The sequence below is a fragment of the Pan troglodytes genome, chromosome 9, assembly GCF_028858775.2.
Source record: "Pan troglodytes isolate AG18354 chromosome 9, NHGRI_mPanTro3-v2.0_pri, whole genome shotgun sequence".
Lineage (NCBI taxonomy): Eukaryota > Metazoa > Chordata > Mammalia > Primates > Hominidae > Pan > Pan troglodytes.
The window spans coordinates 16,087,681-16,102,238 of NC_072407.2; the positions used below are offsets into that span (position 1 = coordinate 16,087,681).

The window sequence follows — 14,558 nt, forward strand, 5'->3', positions numbered from 1 at the left end:
TTACCTACAGTTATTTGATTTTAATTTGTGTTATAAACTAATTTCTTTTGTAAGTTTGCAAACCCAGATAACTACTTTTAAATGATAGGATAATTAAGTTGTTTTATGCCTGGAAGAATTATTTACAAAGACTGTTACAAAATAATACCAAATGTTAAGGACCTTGAAAAAATGTTGTTGAATTATTTTTTAATATATGAAGAGACAAAACTACATTAAATAAATTGAATGTTTATTAGTAGTAAGATTATATTATGTGCAGTCTGATGTAGGGACGATAACATTTTTGGAATTATTGCTTTGAAAATATTGCAGTGTTTGTTTTTTCTTGCTAATTCTGACTCAGGCTGTATTACAAATATCTAGGGGGGTGTGTACAGATACATATACAGGTGATGTGTTTGCTCATAGTCTTTTCATGATTAAAAAAAGTAATCACAATCTTTGATTTCATTATATTTCCTTTGTTTAGACACTACCGTTGCTATTAGTAAATCTGTTTCAAGCATTATGTTTTTATTCACATTTTTGTAAACCCTCATTAGATGGTGAATTCAATTGGTACAAGGCTTAGGACTTACTCATCTTTTCACATAAAGTATATTCTAGGATCTGTCATATAGTAATGTTCAATAATTTACTATGGAATTATTGAAAAAATAAATGGAAATTATAGTAAGTCATTTCAGAACAGAGATTTAAGAGCAGAAGTAATCATTTGTACTGTATTATAAAGAAACTACCCCAAAGAGTAAGCTGACCCAGGTCATAGCTATCTGGAAGCAGAGCCAGTATTGTAATTCATGTCCCTCACGTGGACCCAACCTTCCAATAGTGCAATAACTCAGCCTTCTTTTACTCCCCCAACTCTAGTTTTGTTATAAAGCACCAGAGGGCGCTGTATGACATGACATGGAATATTTTTTAAATTAGAGTTCTTTCCTAGAAACAACAGCTTTTACCTTTTACGGACACATGCTATTTTTGATAAAATTTTTTTTCCCTTTTTAATGCCAAATAATCATTGGCTTTATTAAATGGTGTCATAATTTCATATTGTCCCTTTGAATGCTTTGAGTTACATATGAAGTTGTAATTATTAAGAAAAACTTTTGTAAAAATGATTATATGTGAGTCTATAGTAATGATTTTTTGCATATACTTTTTCTTTTAACTAATTGTTTAAAAGTAGCCTCACAAATTATATCAGGCTGTCCTCGCATTGCTATAAAGAAATACCCAAAACTGAGTAATTTATAAAGAAAGGTTTAATTGTCTCACAGTTCTGCAGGCTTTGCAGGAAGCATGATGCTAGCATCTGCTCAGCTTCTGATGACGCCTCAGGGAGCTTTCAGTCATGTCAGAAGGCAATATGGGAGCAGGCATTTCACATGGCAAAAGCAGGAGCAAGCAAGTTCCGGGGTTGGGGGAGGGGTGCCACACACTTTTAAATGACCAGAACTCATGAGAACTCAGTATCGCAAAGACAGCACCAAGCCATGAGGCTTGACCCAGACATCTCCCACCAGCCCCCACCTCCAGTATTGGGGATTCCAATTCAACATGAGATTTGGGCGAGGACAAATGTCCAAACTATATCACAAATAATCATCACTTTTTGTATTCAAATGAATCTTGACCATATAGAGAGGGAGAAATCCAATAGATGAAGGTGTCAGTTTTATGACTCTGCATTCTTTGGTTAGGAGGCAGCTAAAGACTGCTTTGAGAACACAGGAAAGATAATAGTAAACAAATGGGTAGTACTCAGTAGCAGCAACAGCAGCAGTATTTATTAAGTTTTATTGTATCTCAGGTAGTAACTTTATGGGGTAGATGATATTAATAAGCTGAAGAGACCTACATTTGGAGAAATAAACTTGCCCAAGGTCACACAGTTTGATGGGGATGGCATGATTTGAAGTCAGAAATTATTTTCAAGTTGCAGAGAGCTTTTTCATTCTAAAATATTAATCCACATACTGGAGTTGTTCTGGAGCCAAGAGCCATTTTGAATAAATACATGGCTCTTTAAGATATGGACCTAACCATGTGTCCCTGTTAACTATCTCTTAACCCTTTTCTGGACGAAGCTTGTATTCCAAGTTGAGAGAAGGATGTAATGGAGATATATCTCCGTGAGTGCTACAGTAGAAGTATATACCATGAGAGCATAGTGAAGCAGGATGAATAAAGGCAGCTCAGTTTCAGTGACACTGTCTTATCCTGTTTTTATTACTAATAGAATTTCTAGAAGTGGATGAATACCCAGAACATATTAAAAACTTGGTGCAGAAAGAGAGAGAGTTGGAAGAACAAGAAAAGAGACAACGAGAAATTGAGCGCAATACATGCAAGGTTGAATTCCATCATTTTATTTTTAATTGAAAGTGCTATTTGTAAGCTCGCTTACCTGCAATTCTAATGACTAACTCATTGGGTTGATTCTGAGACAATTATGCTATCATGATCATTGAACAATGTAACCAACTATACTATAAAGGTAAAATTTGATTTGATTTGATGTGTAAAAACCCAGTAACATGTAGTGACGGTGCTCAGTGCTGGTGAAGCCACAGTTGAGGTAGACACATTCTCTTATCCTACTAAAAGAAAATAAATCCGTAAAAACTGGATAGAAATTGAGTAGTATTTATCAAGAGCCTTAAGCAAAATCATATTTTTTAATATAATTTCTCTTATGGAATTACCTAAGGAAATAATCATAATTACTGTAATAATCTTGATTACAGGGATATTCATTATAGCATTTTCCAAATTAGGGAAAAATTGGAAACAACACAAATGTATATTGGTAGGGGAATGATTACATAAATATGATACATGCTTATAAGGAAACATGCAGTTGTTAAAATTAATGTTTTTGAATTTTTGTATGGTGTGAGACATAATTGGTGTCAATTACTAAGTGAGAAAGAATAGATAGAAGAGTGATCTCAATTATGTTCTTTTAAAAAATTGCAGTATTTTGACAATTAGGAATAAATGCTATCTACGGAAGAATTGAACTTTGGAACTGCAGAGTTGATGATGATATTTTACATTTTCTAGATAAAATTATTCTGTTTGCATCCTACAAAACAAGTAATGATGGAAAATAAATTGGAGGTTCATAAGGATAAGACATTAAAGGAAGCAGTAGAAATGGCTTATAAGGTATGTTTAATTGCATCATTGGCATTTACTTACTAATACAACAGTATTAACATAATTTCCCAAGTTTTTATAATGGATAATAGTTATATAAACACTGGCAGTAACCTTGGTAACTGGTTAATTTATCTCTTACCGAGTATATTTATACCTCTCCTTTGGAGCATAGTCAGTTGATTTTGAAAATTTTCTCCCTCTGGAAGCCATTTGAAGTTTCTAGATCCCAGAATTAAAATTAGGAACAGAATGTTTATTTGCTCTTTCTATGCATTTAACATACATTTCATGAGTGTTTACTGTATGAAACATTAGAGATATTAGAGTGAATAAGATAACATGAGGTGTTAGAGATACCAAAGTGAACAAGGCGTGGTCACTGCCTTCATGGAGTTTACAATCTACTGGAAAGAACAGATAAAACGTACTTAAACATCACAGTTTGCAATTATTTTATTATTTAGATGCTATAAATACATTAGTAGTAAATTGAGAAAATTTATTTTGAAACTTTAACCATGAGAAAGGGAGACAGCGATGCAAAAAGTTGAGGAAGAATATACTGGTCCATAGTCAGATGGGTTACCCATTCCATCACTGGCCCATGCTCAAGGAAGAATATTCGAAGTAGAGTGAACAGCATGTGCAAAAGTGCTGAGGTGAGGAGATGCTTGGCACGTTTAAGAAACTGAAGAAAGGAGCCATATGTTTAGATTGTTTTGAGTGAGCACAGAATACCATAAAATGAAATTAGAGATTTTGTGAAATAGAAGTTTACGTTTTGTTCTCTAAGAGTAGTGGAAAGTTATTAATGAGGTTTGAAAGGCAAATGGGGTCACTGCTGTTTCACCAGATCATTCTAAATGTCATTTATGATACTTAACAAATTTAAGTTTTCCCCTTTCCATATAAGCAGTAACAGAATGACTGAAATTAAACAGTCATTACCTAGAGAAAAAATTGCATACTACATCATTTTGTGTATAATTATACATGGAACCAATAACATAACTAAAAATAACACACAAGATAGCTGACATTGTTTCTGAAAGTGTGATCCAGTGCAGTCTGCACCAGAGTCACATTCTTATTAAAAATGCTAATTGCTGCAGATGAATCAGAATTTCTCTGTTGGAGCCCGGAAATAGGCATTTTAACACATATCTCAGGTGATTCTTAGGCATAGTCAAGTTTGAGAATCACTTATATTATACATCTGGTCCTGCATAGCACTTATCAGTATTGAAATTTTATATTTAATTGTTTGACTATTTTAATTAATATTACTGCCCCTCACTAAACTATAAGCACATACAAGTGCAAAAACCATTCTGGTTTTGCTCACAATTTTATTTTTAGTACTCTTCCCTGGTATATAGAATAGTCAAAATTGGTTGGGTATGTTGAATGGATAAATGAATGAACAAACATTAAGATGGATGGATGGCTCTGGATTTGCCTCATTTTGGTAAAAATTCTTTAAATATAATGGTGGACTGCAAGCATTAGTCTTGAAAATAGGAAGTAAAAGTTCGCAAATAAAAAGAAACAAACAAACAGAAAAGAGAAATAAGTCAATCTTATATGCCAAAAATAGAGCTTCATTGTTGGGGATGGGGGTTGGGGAGGAGTAGAGATCAATGGGGATACGCTGAGGCTTACAAGTTCTTCTTGAAACTCATAATCACAACCTTAAATGAACATAGAATACTTCTAAGCAATCCTACTGTGTTTCTCTAGGAGGCTTATTTCCTATCAAGAGAGTTGTTGCAACCAGGGTATGTCATCTATTAGTGACATAAGCTATAAGGAAATGTTATGATAGAAATTCCTATACCATGAGCTTTAAGTATTCTGGAGGCTAATATTGAAAGGGGATATCATAGAAGCCAAACCCTTTGTGATGGCTTTATGAGACATGCTGTCCTCCTGTACTTAGATTGTTACTAGTTACATGAATTATCAATTCTACTCCAGATTGGATTAAGAAAACAAAAGATGCATATTCTAGTTGGCTGTTTGGTTGTTTTCCTCTGTGTTTCCAGGTTAGTTGATTATGAACAATAGTTACAATACATTGATTTTGTTTCTACACCTAAAGTTTATGATGTTAACTTTTTAAAAAATAAAAAATGTATTTAGTACATGCTTTATGTGATTGGAGGGATAATGAAACATAATTATTTAAAAATAACATTTAAGTTGTGCCTGTAACTTTGATGTCTTTGATGCAAATCATAAATGTGTGGATTTTGTTAGGGCCTATTGTAATGTTATTCCCCAACAGACTAAAACACTGTGTATTTATATATGTATATATATAAATATATATGTATATATATTTTTTCTTTCTGGGGGATTACTTTCTTTTAGATGATGGATTTAGAAGAGGTAATACCCCTGGATTGCTGTCGCCTTGTTAAATATGATGAGTTTCATGATTATCTAGAACGGTCATATGAAGGAGAAGAAGATACACCAATGGGGCTTCTACTAGGTGGCGTCAAGTCAACATATATGTTTGATCTGCTGTTGGAGACGAGAAAGCCTGATCAGGTTTTCCAATCTTATAAACCTGGAGGTGAGCAATTTTACACTATTTTTAGTTGTTCTGTACTTAGAATTTTCATGAGAAAGTTTTTTTTTTATTGTAGAAATGAACATAATTTAAATTTTGTATATGGTCTTAAAATGTAGAATAATTTTGACAGGTTGAGAAGTACTCAGCAACAGCTTGGAATTAAGTTCTAGATTACTTGCAAAGAGTTGTATACATAATTTTAAAAACAACAAAAAACAACAAAACTTCTAGCTTACGGTCTTCAGTGGGTTTTTTCTTCTCCAGTGGGCGGTACTGAATCATTCTGGATGCTGTCAATCCCTAAAGTTATCAATTGCTCTCTTAGGAAGATCTCTCTTTCTCTTTCTTTCTCTTTATGGAGAAGACCTTGGTCCAAAAAAGGATATTCCCATAAAGTCTCAGAAGTAGAGGCTGTTTTTCAGGTCTTCTTTGGAAGGGTGGATTCATTATCCCATCACTGTCAGCATTTACAATTTTTCGTCATCCTCTCTATTTCTACAGGTCCCAGGGACTTCATCTTTTCTTTCTTCATTAAATCTATCACATTCACTCAGCACATTGAGTTTGTTATTTTTTTTTTCTTTGAGACTGCTTAGGAAAACCAAAATATCATGCCCCTAGTTTTCCCAGAGACAGTTTCCCTATAGACAGTTACATGGTCTGTTTTTGTCCAGAGTTTTCTATAATTACCATATGTAAATTGTAACAAATAGAAGAAAAGCAAAATGTTTATATAATTTTACAAAATCCGTACTGTTTTGTCTTGGCCCTAACTCCTTTGCATCAGTGGTTAGTCAGAATTAGGTTCTCTGTGTTTTTTCCCTAAAAGTTGAACTTACAAAACTTTATTCTGCCCTTTTACAATAATGTTCCTCTGTGGATCCTGTATATCTCCTTTTTAAATGAAGGCCTCTGTTTACAGAGTAGGTTAGATGTAGTATTCTTTCAAGGAGTCTACGTCTCTTAAGTGGGAAAATTTTATTTCTGGAAACCTTATGATGTCTACTTCGACTTCTAAGACTCTACCCTATCTATAAAGAGTCCCTTAAGGACATTTCCTTGCTTTTTTTTTTTTTTCTGCTAGACAGGAAAAAGAATGATTAGGATATAACATGAGTCAGCAGTAATACCACTTATTTGAAAGAGAACTCTAAATGCAAGTGTGGATTGTAAGACTTATAAAGTAGTCTTTATTCATTAATAATCAAGATCTTAGAATATTTTGTCAAATTTAGATTAACAGCGTAGGGAAAAAACTGAGGATTGACATAAAACATGAGGTTAAAACAGATACAGAATAACTGTGTATTAAGTACAATGTTTGAAGATCATTTATTTTTCAAGTGATTAAGAGTTTAATTATAAACATAACCTTCTGAAAACAGAAGAGAATGGGATTAAATTTCAATATAAAAGATTTAAGTGAGAAAACAAAGGCATAATCAGAACAGTTTTTGTGTGGAATTTTCCTTGGGATGTAGGAAATATTATTTTGAGGATAAGTCTTTGATGATGAACAAGGTGGCTTAATAAGGGGTTTGTTCAAAAGCAAGCAGGAGTGCTGTGTCACCTTTAATACTTGTTTTGCAGTAACTGGTGATTTATATTTATTCAGTGTTGTTTTCATCTGTACTTGGAAGTTTGGATTTGTCACCTGTTAGAAACACATTAAGAATGCATTACTCATGTGAAATACATTAAAAAATAACCTCCAATTCTGTGTTTATGTCTTCAAATGTGACAGAAGTGATGGTGAAAGTTCATGTTGTTGATCTAAAGGCAGAATCTGTAGCTGCTCCTATAACTGTTCGTGCTTACTTAAATCAGACAGTTACAGAATTCAAACAACTGATTTCAAAGGTAAGTTTTAAAAGGGGTCTGTAAATAAATTTTTGAGAGCCTGCTATGTACAAGACACACTATGTGACAGTTATGAATAAGATACATGCTTTACCTCCAGGAGCTAATTAATATTTGTAGTTAGGAGACAACTGTAGTTAAAAGAAACAGATTGAGTAAAGTGTGGAGGTAAGAAAGTGTGAGGCAAGTACATATAACAACTTATATGTGTTGGCTGGATTATCATAAAATACAGGATTGGAAATGTAAGTACAGTTTATTTCATGAAGAGCTTTAAACAGTAAACACGAAAGTTTGGGCTCCTTTTTGGCGTAGGCAATAAGTCGAGTTTTTGTTTTCGTCGTTTTTAAGTGCGGCAATGCTGCATTTAGTGTCTGGTGACACTAGACTAGCGTTCCACATGCCTTGAGGGGAGTCAGGAATGGAGAGGAGGAAGCTGTTGAAATAATTCAAGTGCAGGTGTATGACTGGAAATGAGAGAAGGCATAGATTCCAAGAGAGATAGAATCTGTAGGACTTGTAATTGTTAAATGTTGGGGTAAAGCAGATGCACCGATGACCTGAGCCAGGGGTTTCAAACTTGGGTAACCAGAAAAGTAGGGATACATTAATAGAAATAGAGGAGGAAGGTGAGGGTGTAGACTTGACAGGGAAGGTGATGAATTAAATACTGGTGCCATTATGTGAGCTAGTGGTAAAGAACATAGGCTCATTCCGATTTTTTGAGCTGGAAAAGTATAACAATGAAAACATTCAAATTTTGGGGGGCAAAAGGATTAGTCCACACCAGACAAATGATTATCATCCTTACAAGGGTCCTGTACTCTGCAGAACCCTGAGCATACAAACGGCAGATTTTGCAGGGTTCTTGAACCATAGGTTAATATTCCCTGGTGTAGTGGAAATTGTTCCATAATTACAAGTTGAGTCCAGTTTTCAGTCATTCATCTTATGGTAGTCTTGTCTTTCATCTCATTATCTGGGGTTGTAAATACCTGTTTAGCAGAGTTGTAGTGAACATTAATGAAAAATAAATAAATGCTCTGAGGAAAAAAATTGTAAGGTATTATGTAAGAGTTGGTGGTTATTATGTTCTAAAAAAAAGTTTATATTTTGACTTCTGTATATGACTTCTAACAATTTTGCTAAAGTAATAACCAAGAAACAAATCATTTTGTGAAATTATATTTTATGATTAAATTGCTTGTAAATGCATACTATGTTGGTATAATATACTGTATATTACATTTTTAAAATATGAATGACAAATGTAAAAAAATTTAGTTTAATAAGCACTCACACATAATACAAAAGAAAGAGACACAGTAGTTTCTTCCCCAAGAAGTTAATAATCTTACTGAGAAAAATATGTCTATAGAGAATAAAGGCAGTCACAAAACATCATGTAAACAAATACAGTATTTTTAACCAGCCTGCTTAAGAATTAGGTAGTTATAATTGATGACCTTAGTTGCATTGAAAAGAAATTGTGTTTTTTAAATGTAAAGTATTTTTATCTGCTGCTTTCATGTCAATTTATAAAATGACTCCAAAAATTAAAGATGTGGACTTTCAGAAAAACTTAAAATTTTCCCTACTAATCTTCTCATTTTACACAAAGGAAAATTGCTTATTGCTTTAATAAAAGTATTAAAAACTATTCACAGATTATAGAAAGGCCTGTCAAAAGCCAAGAAGTTCAACATTTTGGTATCAGCAGTCAAAAAGTCAGTTACGCAGTTTCTTTGGAATCAGATCACTCATTTACTTGGCAAGTTTGAGAGGAATAGAGATTCTAGGAAAAAATCCTTACCTTTAAAATAGTTTCAGAGCATACATTTATAAGTGGTACTTTGTTCTCCTGATTTGCAGTATAATTTATGGCTGTAAGTATTTTTTCCCTTCAATTATTCAAAAATTTTAAAACCTCTACTAAAATTATGTTTCTCTCTGCTGCTTTTAAGAAGAACTCAGCAGTGTCTTGCTTTCCCATATTTTTAAGTCAAGCAGAATTATTTTTGAAAGAGTACTTTTTATTAAATTGCTTTCATTATAGGCCATCCATTTACCTGCTGAAACAATGAGAATAGTGCTGGAACGCTGCTACAATGATTTGCGTCTTCTCAGTGTCTCCAGTAAAACCCTGAAAGCTGAAGGATTTTTTAGAAGTAACAAGGTATGTCATTTACTTTTTCATTACTATTTTCTATGCTGGTAGTAGTAAATGAAATTAGGTTCAATATTATAAGCCTGGCCTCCACAGCTGTTCAACATCTGTCTGGAACTTAATTTAAAATTCTCAACCCAGTAATTACCTTCCTTTGTAGTCAGGTCAGGTCAGGCTCCCTTCTGTCCTGTGAATCAGTCCTACTGGTTCTCCTCTTCTTTGCCTTTGTTCATGTGCACTCCCACCTGGAGTGTTCTTCCTCCTCTCCCTGCATTTTTTTTTTTCAGTCTCCAGATTAGTCCTACCTCTTTGGTGAAGACTTCATAACCATTTCTTCCCACAGTGATTATGTCCCCTGGATTTTGTTTATTCTTGAGCTTGTCCCATAAAGCAGTGCTTCATGGTGAGGGTCAGAGGCATACCTGGTATAGAGAAAATTATAATCTTGAGTTCACCCAACATTATTCCTTTTGCCTACTCATTTTTCTCTGTTGGAAATGAGAAAGTTCATGTTAATCCTCTTCTTTTGTCTTGCTATTATTATGTGTTTGATCATTTATCATTTTTCATATGTGTTTTTATCACTCTAGTCTCATTCATCTTAGTACAGTCTAGTCTTTTATCTCATTTAACTTTTTTAGTATTTTATTACTAATATGTAATTTTTATTCACCTACACTTCTAAAACTTTTGTGTGGTGGGGGAGGGGATGTATGTGTATATGTGTGTGTATATGTAAAACATTAAAATTTCTAATCCCCTCCAGTACATTACTTTAGGGTAAGAAGTGCAGTAGGGATCTAACTTTTCTTTTTCCTTAAATGGTTAGCGTACTGGTTTCAATTTGTAACATTTACTGAATAGGATAATGATAGTGTTATCCTTTTATGCAAAACCCAACATGCTATTTATAATTGTCAAATTTATGCCAAGTACGAATTTCATTTTTAAAAAAGATTTATTATGGAAAATTTCAAACATAAACAAAAGTAGAGAAAATAGGGAAAATAGAGTGAACCCCCACACATCCCCATCTCTCAGCTTCCACAGTGATCATCTCGTTTCATCTATAATTTAACCACCTACTTCGCCCAGATTATTTGATAAACTTCCTCAGGATCATATCATTTCATCTATAGATAATATGAACATATATATCTAAATGAAGAGAACTCTTTTAAAAAAATGACAATTACATTATATACCTAAGAAATACCTTAATATCAGTCAATATCTAGTCAGTGTTCAAATTTCTCTGATTGTCTTAGAAAATTTTTTTCTGTAAATTTTCCTGTGTCTTTTTTGTTTGCTTCCTTGCAGTTTGTTACAAAGCGAAGTCATTTGCCCATTAAATTTTTCCATGATCTGGATTTTGGTGTTATATTCACAAGGTGTCTTTACACATGTTCCTGTGTCTGTAGTTCAGGCTAAACTTGGATTTCCTAAAGGTGAAAGATTTCTACAATCTAAAGAAAAACCAGAGTATTAATTTCCTAAAGAGAAGGATATATAATACACAACTTTCTGAAATTGGACAACCCAATAAACAAGATGTTTGTGTGTATGTGTATGTCCATACCATCTATCTTAGTGTAGTTTTATGGCTAGTTACAAAGACATTTGAGCCTAATATTCATTTTATTCAGTCTCCAAAACAATAGTGTCCTTCAGAAACTATATCATCACACATGTTATAACATAACTGTGTATTGTGTTGTATTGATGCAATATAATGATGATGATGAATGAGCATGTCACTAAAATTAATATATAATAAAACTCTGACTTACTATGTAGGTGTTTGTTGAAAGCTCCGAGACTTTGGATTACCAGATGGCCTTTGCAGAGTCTCATTTATGGAAACTCCTGGATCGGCATGCAAATACAATCAGATTGTTTGTTTTGCTACCTGAACAATCCCCAGGATCTTATTCCAAAAGGACAGCATACCAGAAAGCTGGAGGCGATTCTGGTAATGTGGATGATGACTGTGAAAGAGTCAAAGGACCTGTAGGAAGCCTAAAGTCTGTGGAAGCTATTCTAGAAGAAAGCACTGAAAAACTCAAAAGCTTGTCACTGCAGCAACAGCAGGATGGAGATAATGGGGACAGCAGCAAAAGTACTGAGACAAGTGACTTTGAAAACATCGAATCACCTCTCAATGAGAGGGACTCTTCAGCATCAGTGGATAATAGAGAACTTGAACAGCATATTCAGACTTCTGATCCAGAAAATTTTCAGTCTGAAGAACGATCAGACTCAGATGTGAATAATGACAGGAGTACAAGTTCAGTGGACAGTGATATTCTTAGCTCCAGTCATAGCAGTGATACTTTGTGCAATGCAGACAATGCTCAGATCCCTTTGGCTAATGGACTTGACTCTCACAGTATCACAAGTAGTAGAAGAACGAAAGCAAATGAAGGGAAAAAAGAAACATGGGATACAGCAGAAGAAGACTCTGGAACTGATAGTGAATATGATGAGAGTGGCAAGAGTAGGGGAGAAATGCAGTACATGTATTTCAAAGCTGAACCTTATGCTGCAGATGAAGGTTCTGGGGAAGGATATAAATGTATGTACTTCAAAAGAAAAATGGTCCTTGAAACAGCATCAGTTTTTCTCTCAGTTTATTTAAATTTTCAGTTAAGTGTTAGGTACTTAGTTCTAAGATCATTTGTAACTTTCTGGATTATAAGATTATTGACGCAGTTGTAATGAACACTGTTCTGAGACCTGTGCAGTAAATTAGATGGTAATTATATCAGAACTCTGAGATAAGAAGTAAAAAAAAAAAGTATTCAATGTTAGGAAGGAATTATGATATAATTACTAAGTAAAAAATTAGGGAATATATTAAAAAGTAAATAATATTTTTTAAAAGCTGAGACACTTTAGAAAATTTGATATTCAATGCCCAGGAAAATGTTTTATTTCTACAGGCTCTTCCCTCTCTCTATTTCCAATGCAAACAACAATTCCCTTGCTATACCCCCTTAAAAAGTCCTTAATCAACTGGGAAAGTCAGAGAAAGAAAAAGCACTCTTAAAATTTTTTCTGTTACTTTGAAGTAACTCCAAAGCAAGGAGTTACTAGAAATTCCAATGCATAATCTCAGAAAGAGGGAAAAGATCTGAGAGTTTGGGCATTTGGCATAAGCAGTAACAACAAAAACATTCCAGCATAGTATGAGACTTAAAATAAAAGAACCTTTATAAAACCTTAGACTGAGGCCAGCCAAATAATTAGCAAGGCAACCAGGTTTAGTATAAATCTTTCTTCAAGTGTAAAGGAGAAGTAGCTGGAAAAGTAAGTACTTTGCATTAGTTCTAGCAAAGCAAATATTAATATTACTCCTTATATTTTTATATTTTAGTTTTCAAAATGCTTATTTGTTCTCACTTAAAGCTTCTCCAAACTTTGTAAAGCAAACATTAGTATCCTGATGTGACAGGTAAGAAAGCCAAAGCTCATAGAGGATGAATGACTTGTCCAAAAGTGCATATATAGCTAGTAAATGGGACCATTACTAGAATTGAAGGCATCTAATTGTTCCTTTTACCTTTGGAAGGGAGCCCCACTCTTTATCCATCCAGTCATCCACCCATCCAAGTAACATTTTCTAAATCCATACTAGATGCCAGGCCCTGTGTAACTGTTAGAAGTAGAGACAACTGAGATGCAGCCTTATGCTTCATCTCATGGGGAGGAGGTGCACAGTCACCCACTCTGAAAATTAAGTGCTATGATGCTTGTAGTCTCAAAATTCTATCTGCTAATACAAAGTAGTAGAAATTATGAAATAATACAAGTATTTAAATTTGTGTTTTTAACTAGTTGGGTTAAATAACACTGGAATCATACAACATTCATACATATATCTTGCAGAAACTCAAGTATGAAAACGTGGATTGGCAGAACAAAATAGAGGGAAATCATATTGTAATAATGTTTTAAATTTCTATGGAGCATGTACCTCATAAGGCTCATTAGCTTACATTGTTTCATTAGTTCTCTTAACAGCTGTGTGAAATTGATATTGTTAGACTGTTTTCACTGATGACGAAACTGGTCAAACAGATTAAGTAATTTGCCTGCAGTCACATAGCTAGTCGCTCACACTGCCAGGATGAGACTCAGATATCATTAGCCACCACCCCATAGCTGCTACCACTGTTCTTTCCTTGCATCTTAGTAAAGGAAAAATAGTAGTAACTGCATCAAGGACATTAGAAAAATTAAAAGTAGTTCCTCTTTAGTAAAAGGTTGGCAATTTCTTTTAATTGGTTTGTTTTAGAATGATGTGCTAAAAATTTGACTGGATGATAGTCTCAACCGTAGGAAAAATTTGATTCGATGGGAATACTTAGAATTATAGTTTGAAAAGTCTCATTTCCATCCTAGAACAGTTAATAAAATCTTTTAAATGGAGAATGTTGGCCATATTTGGAAATTCATACCAGGCTAATTTCCTAGTGTTCATTGAAATAGTAAACATGGTGAAGAAGAGAAACCATTCACTACAACTTATGTATTTGGGCTTTTAGAAGCCATAGAAAAGGTCTTGTTTGAAAAGAAAATGTGACCCCGGAAAATGTCTTCTCATGTGTAGAAAACTGGTTTGGAGATAGGGGAGTAGGGATAGCAGCTAGCAACCAGGTTTTTCTTGAGTCTGTGCTAAGACTGATTCATTGCAGCTCCTCAGTCATCTGAAAGAAGGTCCCTGGGAAAACATGTGGATGATGAGTAGTAATACATATTCTTCAGAGTGATAAAATG

The 14,558-nt window shown here is 33.9% G+C and overlaps 1 protein-coding gene across 3 annotated transcripts in view; it reads left to right on the top strand.

Annotated features, from left to right (window-relative positions):
- The window catches only part of USP47 (ubiquitin specific peptidase 47), a 117,357-nt gene that overhangs the window by 88,985 nt on the left and 13,814 nt on the right, over positions 1 to 14,558 (top strand). For all 3 annotated transcript variants that reach the window (XM_001171097.6, XM_001171056.6, XM_009459952.2), the window contains 6 exons: positions 2,246 to 2,358; positions 3,073 to 3,177; positions 5,545 to 5,752; positions 7,497 to 7,612; positions 9,669 to 9,788; positions 11,577 to 12,354. In XM_001171097.6, coding sequence (XP_001171097.1) covers positions 2,246 to 2,358; positions 3,073 to 3,177; positions 5,545 to 5,752; positions 7,497 to 7,612; positions 9,669 to 9,788; positions 11,577 to 12,354 — 1,440 coding nt within the window. The remainder of the gene's footprint in view (positions 1 to 2,245; positions 2,359 to 3,072; positions 3,178 to 5,544; positions 5,753 to 7,496; positions 7,613 to 9,668; positions 9,789 to 11,576; positions 12,355 to 14,558) is intronic.